This window comes from Nelusetta ayraudi, unplaced genomic scaffold (assembly GCF_046127955.1).
Source record: "Nelusetta ayraudi isolate G7.1 ecotype Tasmania unplaced genomic scaffold, CSIRO-AGI_Nayr_v1 ptg000071l, whole genome shotgun sequence".
Classification (NCBI taxonomy): Eukaryota; Metazoa; Chordata; class Actinopteri; order Tetraodontiformes; family Monacanthidae; genus Nelusetta; species Nelusetta ayraudi.
The window spans coordinates 4,718,339-4,744,629 of record NW_027466121.1 but is presented as its reverse complement, the minus strand read 5'-3'; the positions used below and the strand labels follow the sequence as shown (position 1 = coordinate 4,744,629).

At 43.5% G+C, this 26,291-nt stretch overlaps 2 protein-coding genes, 1 long non-coding RNA gene and 8 other non-coding genes across 11 annotated transcripts in view; 1 reads left to right on the top strand and 10 right to left on the bottom strand.

The window, feature by feature from the left end:
- The first annotated feature begins 13,473 nt into the window (after window positions 1-13,473).
- map2k1 (mitogen-activated protein kinase kinase 1) lies at window positions 13,474-21,266 on the top strand. Its single transcript, XM_076042816.1, has 11 exons — window positions 13,474-13,719; window positions 17,132-17,342; window positions 17,639-17,785; window positions 17,961-18,038; window positions 18,147-18,198; window positions 18,865-18,989; window positions 19,464-19,671; window positions 19,799-19,863; window positions 19,944-20,002; window positions 20,124-20,169; window positions 20,238-21,266. Exons 1-11 carry the CDS (start codon window positions 13,637-13,639, stop codon window positions 20,349-20,351), a joined length of 1,188 nt encoding a protein of 395 aa, XP_075898931.1. The 5' UTR covers window positions 13,474-13,636; the 3' UTR covers window positions 20,352-21,266.
- Window positions 21,267-21,272: 6 nt separating this feature from the next.
- LOC142899285 (uncharacterized) overlaps window positions 21,273-26,291 on the bottom strand; it is a 186,917-nt gene continuing 181,898 nt past the window's right edge. Inside the window, exons 2-6 of the long non-coding RNA XR_012928715.1 lie at window positions 22,595-22,912; window positions 22,294-22,371; window positions 21,938-22,109; window positions 21,595-21,761; window positions 21,273-21,414 (exon numbers count right to left, since the gene is read on the bottom strand). This is a non-coding gene — a long non-coding RNA (uncharacterized LOC142899285). The remainder of the gene's footprint in view (window positions 21,415-21,594; window positions 21,762-21,937; window positions 22,110-22,293; window positions 22,372-22,594; window positions 22,913-26,291) is intronic.
- Window positions 21,486-21,553, bottom strand: LOC142899394 (small nucleolar RNA SNORD18). The gene has a single exon (XR_012928755.1). It is a non-coding gene; the product is annotated as a small nucleolar RNA SNORD18 (small nucleolar RNA).
- Window positions 21,831-21,898, bottom strand: LOC142899392 (small nucleolar RNA SNORD18). Its single transcript, XR_012928753.1, has one exon. It is a non-coding gene; the product is annotated as a small nucleolar RNA SNORD18 (small nucleolar RNA).
- Window positions 22,181-22,248, bottom strand: LOC142899393 (small nucleolar RNA SNORD18). The gene has a single exon (XR_012928754.1). It is a non-coding gene; the product is annotated as a small nucleolar RNA SNORD18 (small nucleolar RNA).
- On the bottom strand, window positions 22,483-22,554 carry LOC142899396 (small nucleolar RNA SNORD18). Its single transcript, XR_012928757.1, has one exon. It is a non-coding gene; the product is annotated as a small nucleolar RNA SNORD18 (small nucleolar RNA).
- rpl4 (ribosomal protein L4) lies at window positions 23,139-26,284 on the bottom strand. The gene is made up of 10 exons (XM_076042818.1): window positions 26,137-26,284; window positions 25,436-25,607; window positions 25,230-25,336; window positions 24,839-24,977; window positions 24,467-24,591; window positions 24,243-24,372; window positions 23,953-24,109; window positions 23,672-23,755; window positions 23,371-23,491; window positions 23,139-23,292 (listed from the first exon to the last, which is right to left on the bottom strand). The coding sequence occupies exons 1-10, from the start codon at window positions 26,137-26,139 to the stop codon at window positions 23,191-23,193; spliced, it is 1,140 nt and encodes a 379-aa protein (XP_075898933.1). The 5' UTR covers window positions 26,140-26,284; the 3' UTR covers window positions 23,139-23,190.
- LOC142899397 (small nucleolar RNA SNORD18) lies at window positions 23,566-23,632 on the bottom strand. Its single transcript, XR_012928758.1, has one exon. It is a non-coding gene; the product is annotated as a small nucleolar RNA SNORD18 (small nucleolar RNA).
- LOC142899395 (small nucleolar RNA SNORD18) lies at window positions 23,830-23,901 on the bottom strand. The gene has a single exon (XR_012928756.1). It is a non-coding gene; the product is annotated as a small nucleolar RNA SNORD18 (small nucleolar RNA).
- Window positions 24,667-24,766, bottom strand: LOC142899398 (small nucleolar RNA SNORD16). Its single transcript, XR_012928759.1, has one exon. It is a non-coding gene; the product is annotated as a small nucleolar RNA SNORD16 (small nucleolar RNA).
- On the bottom strand, window positions 25,042-25,140 carry LOC142899399 (small nucleolar RNA SNORD16). The gene has a single exon (XR_012928760.1). It is a non-coding gene; the product is annotated as a small nucleolar RNA SNORD16 (small nucleolar RNA).

Below are 26,291 nucleotides of genomic sequence, written 5' to 3'. Positions count from 1 at the left end.
TGTGCAAAACCTAAATATCACAATAAAAAGCTGGTAATGGAAACACCTAAACTTGGAAAAACCTCTCAAATATTGCTGAAAGGTTTTTACACTCCCATGAGGTGGTAGGTTTATCGCAAAAGTGTCATGGAAACACATTTTTCGCATTTACATGTCGTTTCGGTTCAAGTGAAAATGGCGAGTTAAAGTCTGAACGGAGGAGACAAAATATTTTTTAAAAGTAATCAAAGACAAAAATATGACAGCAAACAACATTGAAATGCAGATTTATACAAGGAATTAGAAAATGTTTTGTACCTCCATCCTCCTCAAAGTGGGGTCAACGCAAGATGAGATTTTACAAGAATTATATGCACGAATCGTATGTGCTTCACACCATTTAATGGAAACACCTGCAAATTACAATTCGAGGAAATGTACTTTGTTGATGTGGCAAGGCGCAGGCGGGCTTCAAACCCCAGACTCGCAGGTAATAGCCATGCGCGCTTAACCATTCGGCCAAAGGGATATCCTTTTGGCCAAGTAGCCAGGGCGCATGATCAATTGGAGGCATAGTGACAGGACCGCCACTGTCACATTGAAATTTTAGGAATATTGCTTTTATTTTTTCGCAGCTTCGGCAACGCATTTCCTTGGAAACCCTCTACCCCTACCTCTACCTCTGAACATTTACATTCTGGCTAATTCTGCGACTGTACGAGTCGGGTCTCCAGTTCCATTCACAGCGTGGCTGGCATGGATCAAGCCAGCCAGCTGCTGCCGTGTTTCTCATGTGGGCGGTGCTTACGGCAGTTTTCAGGCTCATTGCCCACGATGCACGCTGACTTTCGTCTGATTGGTTGTGTGTCCATCCAGCCACATGCAGAGGCGGTTTTGTTTGTTGGCACTGCTCCCTGAAATGAAACGCCTCCACAAAGGCACAGACTAATTCTCAGTTTTGGATCGTGAATTAGTCTGGCTGCCAGACTAATGAAGTGCATAAGTCTGATTAGGGACGTTTGTTGGTCCTTTTTTTTTTTCTTTTCTTTTTTTCCTCAACAATTATTTTAACCAGAAGAGAAGCGCAGAGATTGGAATTCTTATCGCTGAGTGTGTCCTGGTTAAGACGGACAGCAGCATATAAAACAACCGATGCGCAACAATTAATTGAAAACAATCAAAGGCACAAGTCACAATGTAAATATCACAGTCACAACCACTGAAGACCCAATGGCATCAGTTCTACAGGAGTCCAGTCAGTAAACTGGGGTGCAACAGCGTGACTGCGCACAAGCTATAGCAGAACGTTCCACAGTGGGTCCAGTTTATTTATTGCTTTCTGTTGTTTAATGGTTACATTTATTTAGGGCGCAAACATTTTCTTCTTCAGATTTTAATTTCACTGTTAAATATTCATGAGCATGTTTTGTTATTTTTTTTGTGAATGTGTGTTATTATGCCATATTATATTAGTGGAAATTAAAACGACTTTGACAATAATATTGTTATTGTTGGGATAACATATCGTTAACCAAAAAATTCTTATCACAACCGGCCTAGCTGCTCTTTACTTCCAGCTTTTTGCATGCAAGTAGAGTCTGTGCGCATGACACAGCAAACATGCACACAGGCTATACTTGAACGTGTGAACACTAGGGAGCAGAGGTGAGCACGAAAGACGTGGCTGCCCATGTCAACACAATCAGCAAAAAAAAAAAAAAAATCATACCAGTATCTGGATCAAAGACAGCTCCACATAAATTAGCCGTGCTGTCATTATAATGTGTTGCATAGACAGATGTGTGCACGGTAATGGGGGAGGGGCACTGATACGCTGATTGTGATGAGGGCCCCTCACTGACGAGGTATCACTCTCTAATGGGCATCACACTGGAATGGGCAGTTGAGCAGGGCGAATCATTTGTCCAATTTAATCATCCATCACATGTGGGCACTCGAACGCGACTCTTCCACCTGTCTGCATAATTTAAGATGATGATGAAAATTTGCCATTGATCATGTCACCGAATTACGGTGTAACATGAAATGCAAGCAATAATTACCATGTCAGCTGCCGACCGAGACTCCCAGGAGTGACTGCTTTGAAACGCCCACGGAACAGTCATGTGTCCTACACAATCCGTGTGCAGGCCAGTGTTTAATTGCATATTTTTCTAAGATCCATATTGAGCTCGTCGAGCTTTGCAAAAAGTAATTTTCAAACTTCACACATGCCTGGCCTTTTTCTTCTTTTTTTTTAAACACGTCTGACTGTAATGGGGTGAAACAATAGGCCAGTTCAACACAGTCAGTCTGCCAAACGCTGGAAAATAACAGAGGCACTTTCAGGATATTTCTTAGTGCTTTCATAAAACACATTACATCTGCTTTTACTGATTTTCTACAGCATTTTAAAGGAGCCTCAGAGTACCTTTGTGATACCATCAAATTTAGATTACGTATTAAACATACAACTGAGTCGACCATATTTGAATTTTCCATCCTTAGTTCTTAAAAGAAAAGATTAATGTGATTGAAAAATACTCAACTCGACATCCCAGTGCCTCTCTCAGTGCAAGTGTGTTACGGAATTATTTTTTGAACTCGGCGCTAATTAGTAATTAAAGCAAGTACGACTTAACCGCAAATGCAAATCAGCGAGTAAACCGTGCGTAACGAGCAAATGCTTGAGACGGAGTGGATTTCTGCTGTCTTAGGCATAACACTGAATAACAGTCTTATCAGCCAAAGACAACACATCCCGACACGCTGCGATTTCTATCGCAACTCATTTCCCCGCCTTGCGTTTCTCCTGTATCTCCGCTGCAAGAACTTGTCGTGCGGTTGGTTCGCGCCGCACCTGACAGGCTAATCATGTCCAGAGATTTGGATTTGTGCTCGAAACAAAAGCGCGAGCGAAAGACGTGGCAGGTGGGAGCAGATGCATCAGCAGTATTTGCAAAAAGTCACAGGACTCTCACGAGGGACACGCTTGTCATTACAGCAAACACGAAAAGAACCGATGAGTGCATTAATGGTGGCGAAGCCGTGCATCGACTGTGGAGCTGCAGTCTGTGGCCGTTCCCACCCGGGGGAGAGGTTACACCTGGTGGTGGGAGAGGGGTGGGAGGGGATTATCGCAGCCCCTCGCTGGAGCCTCTGTATCTGAAATCTGCCTGAGCTCATCATTTGTGCTCCTCCCTGAGATGCTGTGGCCGGACATCAGGCGCAGGAAATCTATTCTCCTGCAGAGCGCCGGAGCCGAGCAGCATCAGTGCCACGCATCGTCGAAATTACTAATCAAATGCATGCAGGCCTAATCACATGCAGACAAGGTGAAACCTTTGGGACGCTTATCATAAAATTGAAGTTGAATCTGAATTGCAAATTTTTTTTTTCTCTCTTCTTCTCAATGCCAGCCTGCTTTACTGTTCTAGGGGCACTTGTGTGGCCTTAAAAATCTGCATCATTTGCAGTTGTTTAACTTCCTCTGATGATAAACATGCAGGGCTGTGACTTTTCATTAAAATACAAACTTGTGGGTGGGAAAGCAAAAAAATCTAACAACTGAAACAAGTCCGTTTCTGCGAGCCCAATATCCAGATTGGGCAGCAGCTCAAATTTTAGAAGATACAAGTGAGAGACGAGATGTGGCAGCATGGTCTAGGTCCCTGTTTTTTCCCCATTGCCTCTCCACCGACGTGCAGAATGTAAATGCCACAGCTTTGAAAAGTCAAGCCAAGTCCAGGTCCTGCCTTCACATATTTCATTAACTTCTGTTAATGTAGTTGCTATGGCTCCAGGGTATTTGCTCAATGCCCGATGCACTTTTGCTGAAATAATAAGATCTATCAGTCAGCGCGAAGGAAAACAGCTTAATTTGCAGAATAAAGGTCATTGGAGCCGTTACTTTTGAGGCGGCCCGGCGCAAAACAGTGTTCAAAACAACGCAACTCGAGAACAAACTCCGCCTCGAAGTATTTCATTACGCCGAGGTCCTCGTGTGTCATCTGTGTCACGTTCATACTGCGGCGCTGACCGCTGGGACGTGCCCTTGCGACTGGAAACCAGCGCGATTATTATGCCACAGCACACTCCTGATAGGCTGGTGGAGACTGTTGACACAGCCAACAGCACGTCCGTCTTGTGGGAAAATCTGCACCTCGCATATGCGCTCATGACTTTCCCCGAGTCTTTTAATTCACACGTGATTAAAGAGATTATTGACCCTGCTTTGGTTCAAACCAACAACTAATCAACTTCTAATTGGATTCATTGAATAAGTAACAAATGCATCGGTGCGCTCTAAATCAAACTGAAATGTAATTCTGATGCATTCACTATCTCCACACCGAGTTACAATGCAATAACCCTAACCAATCAAATTCCTGCAGCGAATAGCAATTTCTGCGCGTCTGCTGATGGAACGCGTCCTTTAGAGGAGCGGAAACCGCAAGCCAACCGTGGCCACACGTTTTCATTAATCAGCAGTAATTAATTGTATTGATCGGGCCAGACGTGAGGATTTCCAGGCGAATGGGTTCAATACTCAATAAGAAGCACGGGATGTTAAAAAATAAAAATAAATAACCATCAAATGGCCGAGCCGCCCCTGTGCCCTTGAGGGATCTGCCACTTTCAAAGGGTCCGGAAAATGAGACAAAGATGTGACTGCTCGCTTCTCATTAAACCACGTCAGAATTCAGTGTGTCTCTGTGGCGAACGTGGTCCTTGGTTCTTCTGAGAGGCGAAGCCACTGAAGCTGAACTGAGTATCAATTTGTTTTCGGGCAGTGTGACCTCTCTACGCTAGAGGCGGATAAAAAGTAGTTTGAAAACACAGCGGGGACCCACCCTGAGGCTGCAGGACCACCAGATGGTAAACAACAACATCACACGAATCAACCGATGGATGTTTGATTACTGATGGGAAAGAGCCTTGATGCTAATAAGTACATTACAATGCAAATATAAGGCTTCAAACACAGACTACTGCTGAAATAATTCAGCTAAGATTGTTTAATTAAACTATCTAATAGGCCCCAAAAAAATCTACAGATAATTTTTCTAATAGAATTTTTTTTAAAAAAAGTGGCATTGCTAAATGCAGAAAACTTGCATGCGATTGGACGTGATGTGACACTACATCACTACATTTAGGACCACTTTGTTAAATATCTTTACTCCGATATTAATCCTCAAAGTAAATGAGATTTTAGATTCAAAAAATATTTTTTTGGAAAGTAGGAAAAGTGGTTATTCATGACCCTGATAGGTTTAAGAAGACAAATCAGTGGATAAAGTAACATCCTAGATGCCTGGTGCAAAACTAGAGTCACATTTGCTGTTGGCAAACATGTCACAAAAAAGAGACAAAATGATCAAAATATGGCTACAGCAGAAGTGTTACTCAACACCTCAACAAAAACAAAGCAGGGAAAAAAATGCAGCCAGTCGAAACCTCTGTTAAATGACTTGCTGTAGGCATCTATTTGAAGCAGAGGAGCGACACGATTTGCCTATCTACTGTAGGGCTCCACTTATTTAGAATAAATGAAAAATAAAACTGGAGCCTGTGTGTGTATGTGTATGTGCGTGTGTGTGTGTGTGTGTGTGTGTGTGTGTGTGTGTGTGTGTGTGTGTGTGTGTGTGAGGGAGAGAGGGAGCGAGCGTGTGCGTGTGTGCCATTTGATGTGCTAAGCCCCGAAGTTAGTTTCCTCTCACAAAGAAAATAAACAGCACCACTGATTTCATTATCAAACCGTGGCGCAGATCTGCGCAGATTGACTAGAACGGAGGGTTGCAGGTTTAATCGGCCGCTTAAACTTGCGCTCTGTTGCCATCTAGCGGTTCGGGAGGGACACGACATGCAGCATATGTGGCGTCCAGTCCGGACTGAGTCACAAGGAGGAACTATTATTGCCCGGGCAACCGTTCAAAATGAGATGCGAAATAAAATACAAAAAAAAAACAAAAAAAAAAAAACATATCAAACCGTTTGGAAGCCTTCAAAATAACATTAGCTTGGATTTTGCACACAATAAAAAAGGAAAATAATAAATAAACCAGAACGATGATCAGCAACGAACACACACACACACACAAAAAAAAACTTCAACTTGACGCTCCCCAAACTGAGCTCCAAAGCAAAAAAAAAAACATAAATACAAATAAATAAGCTCCACATTATCAGCCTTCAAACAGGCTTTCAAATCACTAAATACAGTTTTGCTGGCAGGACGTCCAGCCTGTGAGGTGTGAGGAGAGGAAACAATGCGCGGCAACTGCAGTGGATTAGTGACACTCTCCGGGATGATACGGTCCCATTCTTTGGCACGGACAGACGGCGCGCTCATTTCCACGGTACAGAGCCGCCAATAGCCTAATTAAATAGAAAGCCGCAATTTGTCACATTCAAAAAAAAAAAGAAAAGAAAGAAAGACAGAAACAGCCAGCGGTGGCACGCCGTGCGCCACAGCGCCGCGCTCCCAAGTTTTCGCCAGGTTCGCAACAACGCGAACAAGAACCTGTTCACCTCGAGCCGCCCGGCACCGCATCCACGGTCAATGCTTATCGACGCGCGTGCTGCGGCATCATTAGCATCCCACCCACCCTTAACCCCTCCACGCCCCCACCCCCACGACCCACCCCCGACACACACACACACACACACACACACACACACACACACACACACACATTTCTTGCGCAGGGAGCGTCTGAACTCACCCTTGCGGAGACCCGGAAACCCCCCCCCCCCCAAAAAAAGTGGAACGACGCCTTCAATGGAAAGAAAAAAAAAATCGGGGTCCGCGAGGTCCCAATCTCCCTGTCGGTGCGTCACAAGGGGCAGGCAGTATTACAGTGTCGCCGGCGCGTGTGTCGGCACGCAAGCTGGCGCGCAAGTGTCTGCTCAGGTGTGGCGCTGGTGAGAGAGCGCCGCGGCTTCCTCCCTCTCTCCTCTACTCTCCGCTCCTCTCCTCCCCTCCTCTACTTCACCGGGTGAAGCGCGGCCCACTTTAAACTCTGGTGACGTCATGGGCGCGGAGTGCGAGACCGCGCCCACCTTCCCTACCTCCAGCGCGGGCAAACGGATGATCGTCGTCGTTGCACCCGCGCGTAAAACGCCAGGTATCGTCCTCGAGTCTGATAAAAAAAAAAAAAAAAAGAAAAGAAAAGAAAAGAAAAAGAAAAAGAAAAAGAAAAAAATTGCGGGTGGATTATTACACTCTGATACCATCGCGCATCGTAAAACGGTTAAATTGCCCTGAGACCAACCTAATTAACATAATTACACCCTATATTTCCTCCGCAAGGATGAACACTCCGAATTCACTGACATGAGGCTTTCACTCACAAATTGCTATCCCAGATCCATTTTAAACATCTGCCACTGCTCTTTGGGCTGTTTTTCATTTGTGTAGCAACCCCAAGAATTAGTCAGCCAAAACTGTTGCACTCTTTGCTCTCTTTTCATTTGTTTGTGCATTTATTTATTTATTTTATTTTTTATTTCTAGACTAGATTTATTGTGACAGCCTCTTGCACAGGTGTGACTGAAATCCATCTGACAGTTCAGAGACTGCAGCAAGACCGAGTCCTCAGTCATACCAAGAATTGCATTACGCTTGTTCTCACACTGGCTTCCTGTGAGTCAAACCACTGATTCTCCTTTTTCTAAGTTCCACAATGAGTCTTTAAACCACATCATGGAACCTAAAGAACTAAAAGATTCTGCTGGTCTTTTTGAGGCGTCCAGACCCATCAGGGTTTCTGGTCTATAGAGGCTAATCCAGACATTGGCAAACTACGGCCCTGGGGCCATATGCGAACCGTTAAGCTTTTTAATCTGGCCCGCCGAACTTGAAGAAATTCTATTAATAGTAAGTAAATCATAGTAATCCATTTTTTTCAGTGTTTTAAGAGTCATTTCAAAAAAGAGCTAAACACCATGGGGCTTCAACGACACATATTTTTTGAAAGTTTTGCGTTTGTTTATTTTCAATTGACATTAAAGCACATGTTTTCTACACGTCCCATGATATATATATATTTTTTTTTCCTATAACAGTGGGTAACCAAAACACTCCATCCATCTGCTGCTGCTATGGCCCCTGTGTCAAAGTTTAGAACCTATTGTGGCCCACTTCCCCTTTGGAAGAAATTGCCTGGGAACCTGTGAGACTTTGTACCCGACTGAAATCTTTTAAAATTGGTTTAAAAACATTTCTATGCACTGCAATCGCTGAGGCACTTAAACCATTGCCTCCTCTTTTTTTTTTTTTATCCCAAAAAGTATATTTCTTAAGATTTCTCAACATTTTTGGATGAAATGTTTAAATGCAATGTCCAATGGTTTTCTTTCTTTTCTCATCTTTATTTTCTAACCCATGTATGAGTATTCTGTCCCAGATGTTGGTGACCGACAAATGCACAGATTACAGTGATTCAGAATGTGATAAGGACGTGCAAGAGGATTGTGAGCCAATAATGGAGAGGCAAACCAGCACCGTCCACTGTTTAATTAACTGGACACTCGACAGCGAGCAGGTCACCGACACCAGCCGTCAACACCTCTGCAGCCACTCAACGCCGTTGGCCTCCGCAAAACTCCAGCACACTGGTAGTTTTTTTTTTTCTCTTCCAATTATTTTTTACAGCACCAATGTTTGCCTGAAATGATATTAAGCCAACACTTCAACAATCAAAATTCCCGTTAATTACAATTTTGACCATTTTAGGAATGTGCTGCTTAAATGTCACCCTCATTCCTCACCTCTCACTGGAGCAGGGGCACTGAACTTAAAATTCTAAATTCAGCGCATGCAGCTCGCAAAGTTTTAATACATTGTGTATTCTTGTCATTTTGGTACATGGTTACCAATTCAGTGTTCTTCAAGAAGGCTTGGATGGAAGGAAAGAAGGAAGAAGCAATAATAATAAGAATAATAAGCCTCGCTATTGAAAAACTTCCACATTAAATAAGCCTTTGTTCCAGTGAAGGCTTTGCCGAACCATGAAATAGTGCAAATAATTACACAGCTCTCATCAGGAAGGTTTGAGCTGTAGCACGTTCGAAAACATGAGCTGTCCTTTTTGAACATGGCAGACAGAAGGTTGGAGTACTCAACTCCATCAATGACTGGGCCTTCCTTTTCCAAGGGTTTTCCAAGGATCCTTCTCTGAAAGGATGCATGCAATGACGCCACAAGAACCATTCCAACAGGCGTGTCTTGTGATGGTCTCTCCCTGTGATGCTGCAGCCTAATCCCTCCTTTGATTTTCACCACCGCATGTTTCCCTAGTCAGTCTTGTAAACCTCACCTTGCTTCCACAATCAGCTCGGTTTTGCTGCTGATTGCCCTTCACCTGACTCCCTGATCATTTTGTACCTTTGTGGTTCAATTTGAAGTTCAAACCATGTTCGCATATTTCCATGCTGTTTGAGAAAATGTGTTGAAAAAGAATCAAATGATAACTGAAAATGTCCTCACTAAACCAAACCTTTAGGTCCTCACACAACCTCTCAGATAAGCTGCTGTTGTTCCATAATTCCCTGAACGCTCCAGTTTCAAATGACTCAATTTGATTCTAAGCACATTTTTTATATGCATCAAGCTCACAAAGTACATCACATACTGCAGAGGAAATAGCTGCAAAAAAAAAAACCAGGCCTGATAAATATGTGAAATATGCTTTCACTTAAGCATATTTGCTTCGTTTCTCAGGTGGTTGGATTATATCGCTGCAGTTTTCATAAAACCGTGGCCATGAACCACACCAGTGCATTACAAGAGCTAGCGCACGCCTCGGTTCAGCGGTGTCAGACTTTTGTCTCTCGGACTTTATCAGAAATGTCTTTTGCTGTCACATTCAGCACACGCATGCATTCCTCTGTGCGCTACGTGTGGCCCCGCTCCAGATGTTTGCCACTTCAGTCCAAAAGTTGAAAAAATAAAAACACATTCAGCGTGCTTTTGTAATTTGGTTTTTAGGTTATATGACCCACACAGAAGGCTCCACATTCACGTTGCCATCTGTTGAAGGACATTACGGCCTCATGAAAAAGGAACAACTCAAGGTTAAGCTGACAATACGTTCACGTGTAGAATATAACAGATAAAAATACACCGGTTAGATTTATATGGTTATGATTTACACTAATTTTGATGATTGCAGTGTGTACATGAGTGCAGGGAGGTACAGCAGTGCTAGAAAGTAGTGGGTAATATGGCTGTGCTGTCCTCGACTACGCGCTCGCCTCCATCGTCCGACACATTTGCATGTTTTGGGCCCCGACTGTTGGCCTCCCCTCTCAGCCGGAGCAACTGTCTGCTTTTATCGGTGGCTTCAGAAGCTGCTTTTGTGGCCTGCTGTAATCCCTGACCATAAATCCCAAACTCCCACGACAAAGTAGGGTTGGATGAGGCAACAGATCCGCAGTATCAAACAAGACATTCTGCATTCTATTTTTCCAGCAGTGCAAGTGGGCCCTCAATCAGTGCACTTGAGCTCGCTCCTTTCAAGTTTTGTCTGCTGTCTCCTGCTGGAACAGCGCAACACAGTGGCGTCTGAAGGGGAAACGCAGTGCTCACACAAAGCTTCAAGTGTGGACTCAGTGGCTCGTTTGACCCACATGGAAGCTCAGAGGTCTCTGTGTGTTTGTCAACTCATGCACTGACTCTCCACTCTTGTGCTTTCGATTAATATTTTAGATGATAGATTTAGGCATTGTTGAAATCAGTGGACAACAAATAAATCAAGGCAGTCAAGACAGCTTACCTGGCTCTCCTGAAATGGAATGTTGGGAAATGCATTGACATGCACGGATGACTTTGATTTATAGCAAACGACTAACGGGTTAGATATTGCTCGCTGATACCCTTTATATTAACGTTTAGACACCATAACATTGTCTACAGTGTGTTTTTGCAGTACAACTATGAACCAGAGAGATTTCTTGGAGTGACGCAGAGGAAGAGACCAAAAAAATGTAATGTTTTGAAAAAGTGTGCAATAATAGTTACAATTTGTCAGTAACCCGGCAAGGGGCTCTATTGGTAAGCAGTACAACCTAATAAATGTAAAAGAATGAGTAATGGGCTTTTTTTCATTGTCTCCATAATTATGGAGAATAAAAAAATTAAACAGTTAATGTTGGTCTCACAGCTTTTGACATGAACTTTCAGTGGCTTTTGTATATGGAGCAATGTATCTCTGACTGCAGTCCAAAAAAGAAGCAGCCTTGGTGAAAACTGTTGACAGCAAAGAGTGCGGATTACCCATGGTGGCAGAGACACTGACTCTGAAAAGAAATGTTGCCGATGAATTTTTAAAAATCCCCTCCAGCTATGTGAAGATATGTGAGAAAATGCCTTGCTTTCAATAAAAGTCTAGATTTGACAGGATGAAATGAAAATATGTATAAAAGATATTTCACACACTCCTCTGTTTCTCTCAGATACAGATTAAGTCTTTGACCTCCTTTTACTGAATTTCCCTCTCATATTGGATGTTTACATCGTACCCTGACAGTATTGTTGCTTTGGCTGAACTCAAAATAGGGATGTGACGCAGTGTCACAAAATTCAGGTGGATGGTATCAACCAGATTTTATGGGAGAGCAACTCCTCTGCAGGTTCATCTGCGGAAGATGTCAAATCCTAGGACTCTGTAAGTCACAGAGGCTGACTTCAAAGTTGTAAATTACAGATAATAAATGTAAACACACACGCACACACACCCACACACACACACACATACACATACACACAAAAGCTGCAAGTTCAGCTTAGTTATGAGATGTTATACTCATCTCAGTGTTGGTTGCGACACCACCTATTTGGACAAACCCACAAGCAAAAATTGACAGAAAAATGACCAAAACCGTTTTTTCTGTTAGTCTAGCGGGAGACATCAGGATCTTGACATAGTGCATTGCAATATGTTTTTTTTTTTTTTTTTTTTTAAAAGGAACTGCATTTCCCAGAAATGGTACATATCTCCAGTTTAGTCTGCAAAAGTAACTCAATTATGGGGAGATGGGCTTTACCATTGAATTTTTTCTTTTACATTGATCATTTATGTAAAGAAAACAAATCATTTTGGTTATGCAGAAATTGTCAGGGTGAGCCAATTCTGACCAACTGGTGTAAATGTTTTACAGTCCATGTTGTGGCACCAGGATTTGTTACTCAGCTCTGACAGACACGAGCAGCACCAAACGCAATGTGTCACACTTAGAATTCACAAAGTATGTCGAGCTGATGACCAATCTCTCCTTTCTGTCATCCCCGGTTTATGGGAAAAAATCTGATTCGGGCAGCAGGCCGTTTTATGGCAAACTGGGCACGGGGGAGCGGCCTTGTGTCTGTCACCACAATGTGAAGAGACTTCAGGGCAAATTGCTCAAATGAGAGCCAATCTCAGGTTGCACTCAAAATCTAATCTACATGGTGTGTGAGGCAGACGGGTACACATCATTCACGAACCAAGGTGATGTGCCTCTCCCCGGAATAAATTGTAATACCTACTATTGATTAACTCGCTTACTTAGGTCAAACAAATGCAACTGATCTGGTATAAATCGCAGTTTACAGGAATGCAAGAAACTTTACCATGCTTAAAAAAAAAATGCGAATTTCAATCAAACTCTAACTGTGTGAGCAACAAAATGTTTTAAAAAGGGTTGTGACATAAAGTTTATTCCTTCAAACTTACACATAAGGAAACATTTGCCCTAAGCGCAGAGGGTAGCCACTGGTTTTGTGTGACTTTAGTTTAATCAAATGTCAAGAAATAATATGTAAAGAAAACAAGACTTGACAATTATGGAACTCTAAACAAAAATATAAATACATTTATTGTTTCCATTTTAAATTTTTTGAGACTGCATTTTAATTTCTGTTGGAAGCCCATAGTATAGCCAAACATGAGCTAATTATAGTTAGCTCATGAACATTTTAGCTTATATGTTCAACAGAAAGCACTGACAGGTTTTTGTTTCTGCTCCTTCTTGTCTAACAGCTAAAGACACCTTGAAAATGTTGAACCCATATTGACCTTCGTGTTGCTCTTTTGATGGTTTGACACAGCTTCAGACGGATAGGGAAGTGAACTAGTGTGTTTCTCAGCTGACCAGTTGAGCTAACTCAGCGATCCTCATAAGCCCGTTTAAAGAAATGGGAACACAAAAGTTCTGTTGATGTTGATCCTGTTTGTATTTTTTTTTTTTCCTGTACCACATTTTTACACACGAGGTATACGGTGAAATGACATCTGTACAGTTAAATTTATAAAGTGATATAACATGTTTTGTGTGCTGACTGACTCGGTTTCACTTTTATTGGAAAATCGTATTTCAGTTGACGTGAGTTTTTCTGTACAGGCGCAATACCAGTAAGAACCAGCAGAGGGGGCAATGTCCCCGAGCACAACCACGCTGTCCGGAAGACGAATGTAAATATTTTCGTGACGTTTCATCTCCTGCATCATTCACATCCACCCATTAAGAAGAATATCTACGGCTCAGCTGTCAGTCCAAACCGAGTCACCTGACTGCGCTTATCTGACGCTGCACCGTATTCTGTGCACCACTCGCCCATCATCCAGGCGGTTCGCGTGTTGCTCGGTGCACCAGCCGGGTTCTTGTGAGGAACATGCAGAAGAGAAGGAAGCCAGAGCCGATCCAACTCAACCCGATCCCCGATGGAACCGCCATCAACGGCAGCGGAGCCACCGAGTAAGTGTTTACTCGCACACTGATCGATTTGTGACGCTGTCAGCCTCAAGTGATTTGAACTGCAGTGACAGACAGGTAATATACCTGTGTGCAAAAACAACAACAAAAAATACAAACGCCCGAGTTCAGTCTACTCAGAAGGTGTGTGTGTGTGTGTGTGTGTGTGTGTGTGTGTGTGTGTGTGTGTGTGTGTGTGTGTGTGTGTGTGTGTGTGTTCAAGTCGATTGATTTGTTGATTTCCCGTTGTGGTCACACCCCCTAAGTGACTTTAATTCACTATACTTACATTTTCTAAGTACAATATGTCTTCTTTCTTTTTTTCCTTCCAAAAATGATATTCACTATTAAATCAATCTCTCAGTCTGAGTGAGTGAGTGAGTGAGTGAGTGAGTGGAATAGTTCAAGCTAAACAAAGTGGAAACAAAAGCCTTGTGGTACCAGTTAATCTCTCTAAACAGGATTTCTGCTGAACTGTTGTCCTCCAAACAGACATTTGTCCAAAAGTACAAAATCCATACAAGGTGTATTATTATTCATACAAAAAAAAAAAACTGTTTATAACCTGAATGATAATTCACCCAACAAGCTGTTTTCCCCCCAGATACTTGTATTTGCATTTGTGCAATATGTTTATTTAATCATGGTATATTTGTGCATATTATAGTTGAATTTGTAAATTATATTATATTAGCAACTAGCAACTCATTGCAATCAAGTTGTCACGTCAGAACGTGAGAAGCATGCAGATGGATGAATCGAGGCTCTGTTTAAACTGTGGCATCTCTCTGTGTTCTTCGGGTCAGAAGAAGTTTTATGTGGGCCAGCGCTCACATCACACTTCGACTCAAGTAAAGGACACAATTGAGTGCGGTGACACTGTGCTATCGTGGCCCTTGGATGAGAAGTCAGTCCGGCAACAAGCCGCATCCCTTGGCATGAGAATTACATAACATGTGATCCCCTGTGAGGGCTGCTTTTCTGATGTGATGATGAGGGAGAATGTTTCATTGTTGCGTCATGTCATTTTGCCATTGAGGCATAAAAGGCAGGGGGACAAAAGACATTAAATTCTGTTTTAAAACAACATATACAGTGTGAAGTACACCTGTTTTTCCAAAACACTTGGGGGAATTTATGATTTTCGTTTTAAAAATCATCCCTTTGCGATACTGTCGAGACTGTCAAACAGGTGAACAGTTTCTCTGCCAGTTGAAAGGCAGAGGAATCATAACACAGAGCCGTTACGAAGCTACGAGGGTGCTCTGCGTTTGTGCGTCTCGTCTTTGCTCAGTAGAAGTTGTTGATGATGACATAACGTTTGGCTGCAGCTGAACGCATTCTTGCCTGCTACTGAGGAACAGCGTGCCACGATGCTGCAACAATCACCTCTGATTTCTCTCCTTTTTCGTTCAATAGGTGTGTGTGTGTGTGTGTGTGTGTGTGTGTGTGAGAGAGAGAGAGAGAGAGAGAGACAGAGAGAGAGAGCGTGGGAGAGAGAGAGAGAGAGAGAGAGAGAGAGAGAGAGAGAGGGAGTCGGTGTTTCTGTTGTAATATTGTGACACGGTGCTGACAGTGCCTAGTGTTGCTCAAATGTCTTACGCAAACATTTTACACCTAAGACCAACTGACTGGAGCTCTGAGAAAAGAACAAATGTTAACCTCAACACTGCATGAGTTATGACTCGCAGCGATAGGACTGGGGCACAGTACAACAAGTTAGAATAGATTTCCCTGATAACGAGCCTCTGTGCTCCATGTCTAGAGAGCAAGCAGAGGAAGGATGTTACTGGAGTGGAACCCTGACTCCTTATAGGGCGCGCTAGTAGAGATCAGACGGTGCAACAATGAGACTTTGAAAGGACATTTAGATAATAATCACCAACCAGTCGCGCACAAACAGTCACCATTTGCTTCCAGTGATCAAATTCTGATGTAAATGTGTTTTAATTCTAAATACTGTACATACCAAAACATACGGTAACTATGTGTGTGTGTATGTGTATATATATATATGCATATATTCATTTTCCTTGCACATGTGTGTGTGTCTGTATTTGTGTATCACTGCACATTTCTGGAATGTACTAAAGAACCTAAAATGAAAGAAAGACAGAAAGAGAGAAAGAAAGAAAGACAGAAAGAGAGAAAGAAAAAAAGAAAGAATGAAAGACGGAAGCATACAAAAGGCATTTGTTTATTTCAAAATTGATTTGTGTTTGATGCTTTCTTGCGTTCAGACCTTCAGGCTCCTCTCTGTTCACTGCCCCGCGGTTTGTTGTAATGCTTGATGGGAAGGGTAGCCATGGCAACCGTAGCAGCTCTCGTAACAACACGACCGTCTCCTCTCGGGCACTCGGTGGCAAGCTGCGGAACCACGGAGTCTTTTGCGTTTCGCGAGTTCCGCCGAGCGTCCTTGGACATTGTGTGGCGGGAGCACAAAAGGCCAGCGTCGAGCTCGCTCCTTCCTGCAGGGGCCTGCCTGTGCTGCGGAGCTACCAAAGTCCCGCCCACGTGCAACAAATAGCGTGGAGCCCGTTTCGGGCTGCTCCTCTCTTCTCAGCACCTCCTGCAGCCTCTTCCACCCCCGGCTCTTGTCCACACAACACCCACGCTGCCCGCAGCCAGCTCAAACTCAACACCTTGTCTCCATGGATATGCAGGCCCGGCATCAAAAATAAAAGCGCTTAACCCTCTTTTTTAGGTTCCGCTGCGCGGAGAGAAGAGCTCCTCGAGCCGTTGTCCACCGAGTCGTGATCAAGGGCGGGAAAGAGGGATCGGGAAAGCACACATGCGCGCCCTCCAATCATCAACTTGAAGCAAAGCAATTTGCCAATGGGAGGTTGTGCAGATGCAGGTCTGACTGCAGCGCGCAACATTTTGACTTTGTAGCTGTTCCACTTCCACCTTTGGAGCGCCAGCGCAGCAGGTGAAACGGCCACGAGGGCTCGCCGGTCTTCGCTCTTTCCACGGCGTTCGTGATGAAAGCCTCTGCTGACGTGATTTGTGCGCTGTTTGAAGGGAGGGGAGGTCAGAACTGTTCACTCCACCGTTGATTTCTTAAGGAGACGCATCGCCATGACAACGGCGCCAAGGCCGTTCCCCAAGCTTCCTCAAATCCATATCTAAGTGGGGAAATAATTAAAAACAAACAAAAAAAAACCCCAACTCCCTCTGTCTTCCTTCGGTCTCTTAAGGTGTTTGCCAGAGGCATGACAACACTCTGTTTTTCCTCAAAGGATTCATTAATACTGCTCACAAGTGGCACAGCTGGTACTACTAGGAAAGAACACATCCAATCAGAATGAATTTGGGGGCATTGCTGGGGGTGCAAAGCAAAACTTTGCACCAACTGAGGTGGCAAATGTATCAATCACTCCTCATTTACAGCAGGTCCCTTAACAATTTTTCTCAGGACCAACTTGGAGGCGCTGCAGAAGAAACTGGAGGAGCTGGAGCTGGATGAGCAGCAGCGCAAACGCCTGGAGGCCTTCCTGACGCAGAAGCAGAAGGTGGGAGAGCTGAAGGACGACGACTTTGAGAAGATCTGCGAGCTGGGCGCGGGGAACGGAGGGGTGGTCTTCAAGGTCTCCCACAGGCCCTCCGGGCTGATCATGGCGAGGAAGGTAACCTTGTTGGCACAAGTATCACAAAGCTATTTTATTTTAATTTTTTTTTATCAGACAGAATGCATATTTTAATTTTGCCTTATGGAAGATGTTTTGTTCAACCCCCGTCTGTTACATCTACGCAGACGATAATTATACACACATGGAAAATACGCTCATTTATTTTAAACATATGCCCTTTTGAACTCTGTCTGCTACTGTAACAAATTGTCTTTGTTGCTCTGATGTGCACACGTGTATTCGTGTTCTGCGCAGTACGAGTGCTAAGTAAAGCCAGGTGTCTCCTGCTGCAGCTGATCCACCTGGAGATCAAACCAGCCATCAGGAACCAGATCATTAGAGAGCTGCAGGTGCTCCATGAATGCAATTCCCCCTACATCGTGGGCTTCTACGGCGCTTTCTACAGTGACGGAGAAATCAGCATCTGCATGGAGCATATGGTACTTGCCTTTAATATTTTATGGCTTTCAGCGGGTTCTCGCCGCCGCCACTCGCTTTGATTGCCGCCCTGCAGGCCGCTGAAAATCCCTTTTGTCTGTGAGCGGCTTGACTTTTGCAAAGCGCGTGTGTTTTGATGTGTTGAATTTCTTAAATTCTCCTCACAATTGACGGCAGGATGGCGGCTCCTTAGATCAGTCGCTGAAGAAGGCAGGCAAGATCCCGGAGCAGATCCTGGGCAAAGTCAGCATCGCTGTGGGTACCTCCGACACCTCTCCTACCTGTTCACCACACAACAGCTTTGGTCCCTGGTGCATTACATCTTTTGCTCTTGCAGGGCTGAAACAGTGTTTCTTTTTCCAGGTCATTAAAGGGCTCTCCTACCTGAGAGAGAAACACAAGATCATGCACAGAGGTCTGCCAGTATTTTATTACTAAAATACATAATGTTTTAGTATTATGTATTTTTGTCTCAAGTATTTTATGTCACAAGTATTTTATTTTTAAAGATTCTGTATTTTACCAAACTCACTTATTAGTGTTTTCTAGTTCTTCTTTGTCACGGGAAAAGTCTCTCCTTTATTTGTTCTCTAGCTCCACTTTACAGAAAGTCTGTGGAAAGACATGCGCATCTGGAAACATACCCTTTGTGATGTCACAAAGGGAACAATACCTCACCAAGATCACTCTGAAGTTGTGACAATAGCTCCAACTATGAGCTAGTTTCACATTCAAAGAACACCACCACTAACTAATTAACAGAAATAGAAAGCTTCAGTTTTAGCTGCAGGCTAAACTTGAGTATTTTTGAAGCAAGCTCTAAACAGAGGGCTAAGCTGTGTATATTGTTAACTAAGAATGACTGCACAAGGCTTCTAAACTGGAGTCAAGAATGAAAACTAATTAATCCCAGACCCTTTTTCCTCAGTGTCCCAAAACTGTGTGAAAAATAAAAGAAGGGTTCTGTCTGACAAGTGTGTGCCTCTGCTGCTGTTTGTGCTGTGTTGCTCACACACCCTGCTCACCCTGCTGGACACTTGTCCACCGTGTGCTCCCGAATACTGCATGTCCCTCCTTTCAGATGTCAAGCCCTCAAACATCCTGGTGAACTCCCGCTGCGAGATCAAGCTCTGTGACTTTGGAGTGAGCGGACAGCTCATCGACTCCATGGCCAACTCTTTTGTGGGGACCCGCTCGTATATGTCTGTGAGTTTGAGCTGAGCTGCTCTCCTTTACTCAGTATAATTAGAGCAGCTGCATGTAGGTTACAGATTTATGTGTTAGGTGGCATGCATGCTGACAGCAGAGTTTGTGGTGCCGAAGCACAAATCAGCTGGTATTGGCGTTTTGCTGAGGCTCAGGTCAACAGAGCCACTTGTTTTTCTAATGTCAGCTGTCAGTAAAGGGAGGATGGGAACAGAGGCGCTGCACTCTGTAGTATTGTTGGGCTGATCTAATGAGCTCCGACATAATTTAATGATACTTGGAAAACATAATAATATGACCGACATGTGTTGGCTTGACATTTTTAATATATAATTTACCTTATTATTATATATATATATATTTTTTTAACACAATCCATTTAAATTGTTCACATACCAGGTTGATTAAAACATTTTTTGTGATATTCAGCAGATAATCTGACGAGTTAACGGTCCCCTTGTTTATGGGACACAGCCAGAGCGTTTACAGGGGACTCACTACTCCGTTCAGTCGGACATTTGGAGCATGGGCCTGTCTCTGGTGGAGATGGCCATCGGCCGCTTCCCCATCCCACCGCCTGACGCCAAGGAACTGGAACAGATTTTTGGATTCCCTGTGGAGGGGGAGGCAGCCTCCATCCAGTCCTCCCCGAGGCCACGGCCGCCTGGGCGACCAGGCATCTGTGAGTCAGACGTCACTTCATTTAATTGTATTAGCGTCTGTTTGAAGTCATGTATATGTCAGGTGTGTTGAGAATAACACAACTGAGTGTGTATAGTAATAATTAAATCAGATTTTCCTGCACACAGCTTATGGACCTGACAGCAGACCCCCAATGGCTATATTTGAGTTGCTCGATTACATAGTGAATGAGGTGAGTGTGGCCACTGTAAGATGACACCTTCTCAGTGTACACCTCTGTGCTTTGTAATAGTGTTTTGCCTCTTCATTTAGCCTCCACCAAAGCTCCCTGGGATATTCGGCTCTGAATTTCAAGACTTTGTGAATAAATGGTAAGTAGGATACATTCTCAGTGGCAGAAACAGCGCTTTCAATTTTGCACGTCAGGACACTGTGCCATCATGTGGCTGAAAATGGTACTACATCACAAATTGTCACGGCTCCTCGTTGCAGTTTGATCAAGAATCCCGCTGAGAGAGCTGACTTGAAACAGCTAATGGTGAGTGCACTTGTCTACATTTTAAGATCCATTTTACTTGTTTGCAACGTCTCTCGTCTTTCCTCCAGGTACACCCCTTCATCAAGATGTCTGAAGTGGAGCAGGTGGACTTTGCAGGCTGGCTGTGCAGCACAATTGGGCTCAATCAGCCGGGGACCCCGACTCATGGGACCACAATGTGAGACTTGTTGCACCCGAGGCCTTGTCCGCACGTACGTGGGTATTTATAAGAGCTTATTTTCAGTTTTAAGGGAATTATTCCCGTTCACACGCCGTCAATTCCCCGCCAAGCCAAGAGGTGGCGATACATTATGTAAGCGTAAGGGTAGGCTGGCCAATCAGAAGCCTTTACATAACCGGAAATAGCGCTGCCACGGTGAGGCGCTTTGGAAAGTCACGTCTGTTTGGGCTTACGATGAAATTCAGTTGGCCGTTGCACTGAGTTTTAGAGGTAATTAAACTCATCATCTGACGCCTCTCCTAATTTACTGACGCTCGATGTGTGTTTATCCGGGCATGATATAGTCGATCTTGAAATGTTCAGTAGCTCTGGTTAATGTTATTCATACACCCCCCCCCCCCTTCCCATTGAATTGCTGCTTTCCTTTCGCGCAACCAGAAACAAAGCACTTGCTTCCTCAACACATGCAAATAGCAAGGCATTCCATGTGAGTAGTCACCGTGTGTGGTACGTTTTCTCAAAGCAACGGTGGTGGTGACCTACAACTTAAGAGCCGGTTAAGGATGCATGTTTTAATCTACCCACAGATGTGTGAACAAGGCCCAATTAAACCCAGGTCGAGAAGTTCGTTATGACTGTAAACTTTTAACGGGAAAATATGAAAATTTATACTTGCTTCAGAATGAGTGTTAAAGTCTATGGTTGTACGTCAAGCATCCACACCGACATGCCAAGTGAAATTTATTGTATCTACAAGGCTTCCCGAAAGGCCTTCGTGAAAAGCCATGTTTTCTAATGAAGTTATTTAACCATACCTGATGCTGCTCAACCTGTGCGCTTGAAACCTCCTTACTTTGTGTCTTTTTGCCAAGCGATTGCAATCTTTGTGAGCTTGTGAAATAAAGAGTCTTGTGTGGGTGGTGTGTGTGTATGACCTTTATTTTTCTAAATGACAGTGTGTTCTGATGTATCTGTAGTGTTGGATTTGCCCCCCCCCAGCTCAGAGTAAATGGATTCTCTTGTTGGGGTCTTGTAAGCTTGCAACACCCTTTCCTCCTTTTTTCCTGTAATGACAAAATGATAACCTCTCAGTGAGGTGTACTTGTGCCACGTACTCAGTTTATATACAACATTTTGTCTCAGGACTTCCAAAACAATCAGGGTTCAGAAACACGGACCAGAAGTGGAACATCATCATAGTTAAGACTTAAAAAAAAAAAAGTTCATTACAAAGTAAAACTTACGTTAGTGGGTGTATTTAGCATCAATATAGCATCTCAGTATTCTGCTCAGGCCTGTGTCAGTGTGTTCTGATGTATCTAGTGTTGGACTTGTTCCCCCCCCAGCTCAGAGTAAATGGGTTCTCTTGTTGGGGTCTTGTAAGCTTGCAGCACCCTTTCCTCCTTTTTTCCTGTAATGACAAAATGATACACTCAGTGAGGTGTACTTGTGCCATGTACTAGGTTTATATACAACATTTTGTCTCAGGACTTCCAAAACAATCAGGGTTCAGAAACACGGACCAGAAGTGGAACATCATCATAGTCAAGACTTAAAAAAAAAAGTTCATTACAAAGTAAAACTTACGTTAGTGGGTGTATTTGCGTCAATATAGCATCTCAGGATTCTGCTCAGGCCTGCGTCAGTGTGTTCTGATACATCTGTAGTGTTGGATTTGTTCCCCCCCCCCCCAGCTCGGAGTAAATGGGTTCTCTTGTTGGGTTCTTGTAAGCTTGCAGCACCCTTTCCTCCTTTTTTCCTGTTATGACAAAATTATACACTCTCAGTGAGGTGTACTTGTGCCACGTACTAGGTTTATATACAACATTTTGTCTCAGGACTTCCAAAACAATCAGGGTTCAGAAACACGGACCAGAAGTGGAACATCATCATAGTTAAGACTAAAAAAAAAAAAAATGTTTTCATTACAAAGTAAAACTTACGTTAGTGGGTGTATTTAGCATCAATATAGCATCTCAGAATTCTGCTCAGGCCTGTGTTGGTCAACGTATACCAAAAAGCTAGAGGGAAAAGACAACAAAAAATAACCTGCTGTTAAGATTTTTATTATTATTATTATTACTACAACACCGGAAATGACCAAAAACAAAACTGAAATGTATAAACTGCTCAAACTCAGAACTTCATTTGATATCACATAATTTCAAAAACACGGACCATGAAGTAAGAACTCATCACTTCAGGAGCAGTAGTATTTTGGAATGTAGTAGAACAGTTACTCACTAGTTTGACACTGGTTGCCACCAAGGAGCAAATCAAGACTGGTACCACCAAGGAACAGGCTTCTGCTTCATCCTAGTCCGTTCCTGAAGAGCCTTTAAAAACACCAGAGACGGCATCAGTTGGATCATACTTGCCAAGTTTAGGTAAATTACAGTGACTGTGCAAATAATGCATGTAAACATACCTTAAAATATTCCCAGACACCATCTTCTTGTTTGATCAGAGGTCCTGCGTTACTTCAACGAGCAGCCCCTTGTTTTATCCTTACCTCCGTTCACATCACCAAAAACCATACCTGAGCTTTTTTTGTGGCTTGATCTTGTGGCGCCCATTACTCACAATACACATAACCACTAAAAGGTTTTTTAGCTTAAAATGGAGATTAACCATTACAAATACATCAAAAGATGAAAAAGAAAAATAAATTCAAAATTTTACTTTGAAATTGCTTTAATTTCTTTTTTTTTTTACTATTTGAATATACTTACTCACGTAAGTCAACCCAGTAAACCCAGAATTTGGAAAGAAAGATCTGACCCAATACTTTTATTGAACCGGTTTATTAATGACTGAACTCGGGTCTGTCAAAAACTGATTTATGCCTTGGGTGTGGCAGCTGTGGGTTTGGCAGCTGCGGGTTTGGCAGATGCTCCCTTCTTCTTGGGCCTCTTCTTGGACTTCAGCATCTTAGCCTTGATCTATTAAGAAGGAAACACATTCACATCACAACCCAGAAAGCCCGTGAACATGTTTCCCGTCTCTGTTGAGAATCCTACCTCAGGGTCATGCTTGAGGATGGCATGACGTCTTGCTGTCTTGGCATAGGGGTTCAGTTTAAGCATAATCCTCAGGTTCTTCAGAGGATTCTTCTTCAGCACTCTGCGATTAATCTTCTTGCTGTGATGACAACATTATGCAGTGTCAACAACGTAGACTTGCCATGTCAAATTCAAACTCGGTATGAAAAGCTGTTGCTCAGGACTCCAAAATAATCAGGATTCAGAAACACGGACCTGAAGTGGAATATCATCACTGTTGATCAAGTAAAACTGAATTCTCAGAGTGAGCAGAACTTACATTGGTGCACGGAGTGCTTTCTGGATCTCCTCGCTCTTCAGGATCCTGCTCAGATCTGTGTTGGTCATCTTGTGCATGGGCAGGCTGGAATGAACGATTGAAACTTGTATTTATTGAGGAAACTACTTAACAGTTTTCTCCAACAGACCGTTCATGTTTAACTCAGAACTTCAATAGCTATCACAAAATGTCAAAAACACGGACCATGAAGTTGAAGCTCATCACAGAAACAACGATTTCTTTGTTCACTGCAGTGACGCCATGACTCATTAATTACTTACTTGTAGCCAACCTTCAGGGTGGCAGGTTTGCGCCAGGTGCCGTACAGTTGATCCAGCTTGCGGAAAGCACTCTCTGTCCAGATGCAGAAACGTCCAACATGTCCTCCAGGAGCAAGTCTCAGGAGGTTCAGTTTGTTTACGTTCAGAAGAGTAATTCCTGTTGAGGAAAAAATGTTATTGCAACCTTTTTAAATAAGTAATAACTGATGACAACCACAGTAATAACACCATAGTTAAATAGTGAATTGTAGTTGAAGCAAATGAAAGGTATGTGTAGCAAAATAACAAACCGGGGATATTTCTGAAGGCTTTTGTGACACCGGCGTCTTGGTTGTAGATGATGCATGGCCCTTTGCGCTGGATACGTCTGCGATTCCTCATCTTACCCTTACCGGCACGCATGCGCTGAGAGGCGTAAACCTGGGAGTGGTGGGGGGCAAATTTTCAAATCAAAATGCAACTCAATATATAACCAGGGCAAGTCCCACTAATGTTGAAGAAATATAAGAAATACCTTCTTGATGTCATTCCAGGCTTTAAGCTTCTTCAGCAGGAGCACAGCCTCCTTGGTCTTCTTGTAGCCCTCAACTTTGTCTTCAACCACCAGTGGGACCTCTGGGATTTCCTCAATGCGGTGTCCTACGAGACCATTTTAACACAAGTTACCAACAAATGCAAACTCCGACAATGAAAAGGTCTGGACTTCCGACAGCTTGCTCAGAATTTAGTGTACATCAGTTACCGGTGACAGCTTAATGACAGCAGGCAACTGTCACTGTTCACAGGATCAGACGCAAATTACACCATCACGGCAAAGCAATGACATTTTTAAATGTGAAGGTTGTTTCTTTTGTAAGAAAATATGACAAAAGTTTTTCAGCGTTACCTTTGGACATCACAAGTGCAGGAATGGCAGAGGCGGCCACAGCCGAGCAGATAGCGTAGCGCTTCTGGGTGGTGTTGATCCTGCGGTGCCAGCGGCGCCAGGTTTTAGTGGGGGCAAACATGCGACCTCCGCGACACATCTAGCATTCAGTCAAGGGGTTTCCAACTCTTCACTCAACAAAAAGAACTAAAGTATATCTTAATAGCTCAGACTGAGTTGTCGACAGCCATGTGTGCCAGCTTATGACAGTAGGCATTCTGTCACTGGTCACACTGTCAGACGCAAATTACACCATCATTGCTGGACTACATGTAGGTTACACTTAAACTGTAGACAATGAAACAAAAAAAAAAAGAGAGCCTGAAACACCACATTTTGGTTTAAAGGATACGTTTCCAAAAGCACCCTGACCAGAACGGTGAGTACCACCACCTCTCACACGTGGAATACGAGCAACAGCTCTTCCTGTGCCCCAGGACTCTGCGCTGGTCTGGTGACCTGAAAGAAACAATTAAACAGGAACATGGCAAGATGGGTCAGACGATAGAAAAAGTTTGGATGCACAACATGTGTTGATTTGACAGACTTGTTACCAACCTGCCAGTTCACTGACGGCGTAGGGCTGGCGGTTGTTCTTGCGCATGTTGGTGTGAACAAAATTCACAACATCAGGGCGAATTGGAGCTCTGAACACCGCAGGCATGACAACATTTTTGCCAATGGTTTCTCCCTTCTCGGAATAAACCGAGATTAAGGGTCGGGCACAGGCCTAGAACGATCAGAATGGACAAAATTAATTACTTGAGCAACACATTTAACTGGTTTAATTGCATCCAAGATTAAGATCCAATTGGGATCGCTATCACGTATAGTTGATCTGTTAGTTCCGACTGTGCTAACGTGGCAAGGCACGCAGTTGAGTTTACGAACTTTCACATTACGTTCGGGAAAATTATTATTTATTTATTTTACTTAATGATATTCCCATGCACACTCGCTTATGTCTGAGAGCGGTTGACCCCCCAAAAATACAGTAAATGCGAATAACCAGGTTATAACTATTAAAGGTAACAGCGAACCCACAGCCACACGTGTAACCTAGCTTCAACTACGAGCCATTCCGTCAAAATGGCTCCTCGTGTTAGCTTCGCTAGCCGGATTCTATCGCACACTCACTTCTAATGCTCAACACTTCTCACGGGCAAAATGTGACGCCGTCTTTGCTTAATATATGTAACACAGACGACGCCTGACAAGCACTACGGTACATTAGTCTGCTACAAAGCTCGAATACTGACCATTTTCGGTATTTATCTTCGGCTCGCCGGGGACCACGCTCCTCTCGCTATGGCGGCCACAGTAAAAAGGAAGTTGGTGAATCACCCGGATAGTTATATTCATCCGCCTCGGAGAAAATCGTTTCCGTCGACGGACGTCTCCGCTGATTTATTGT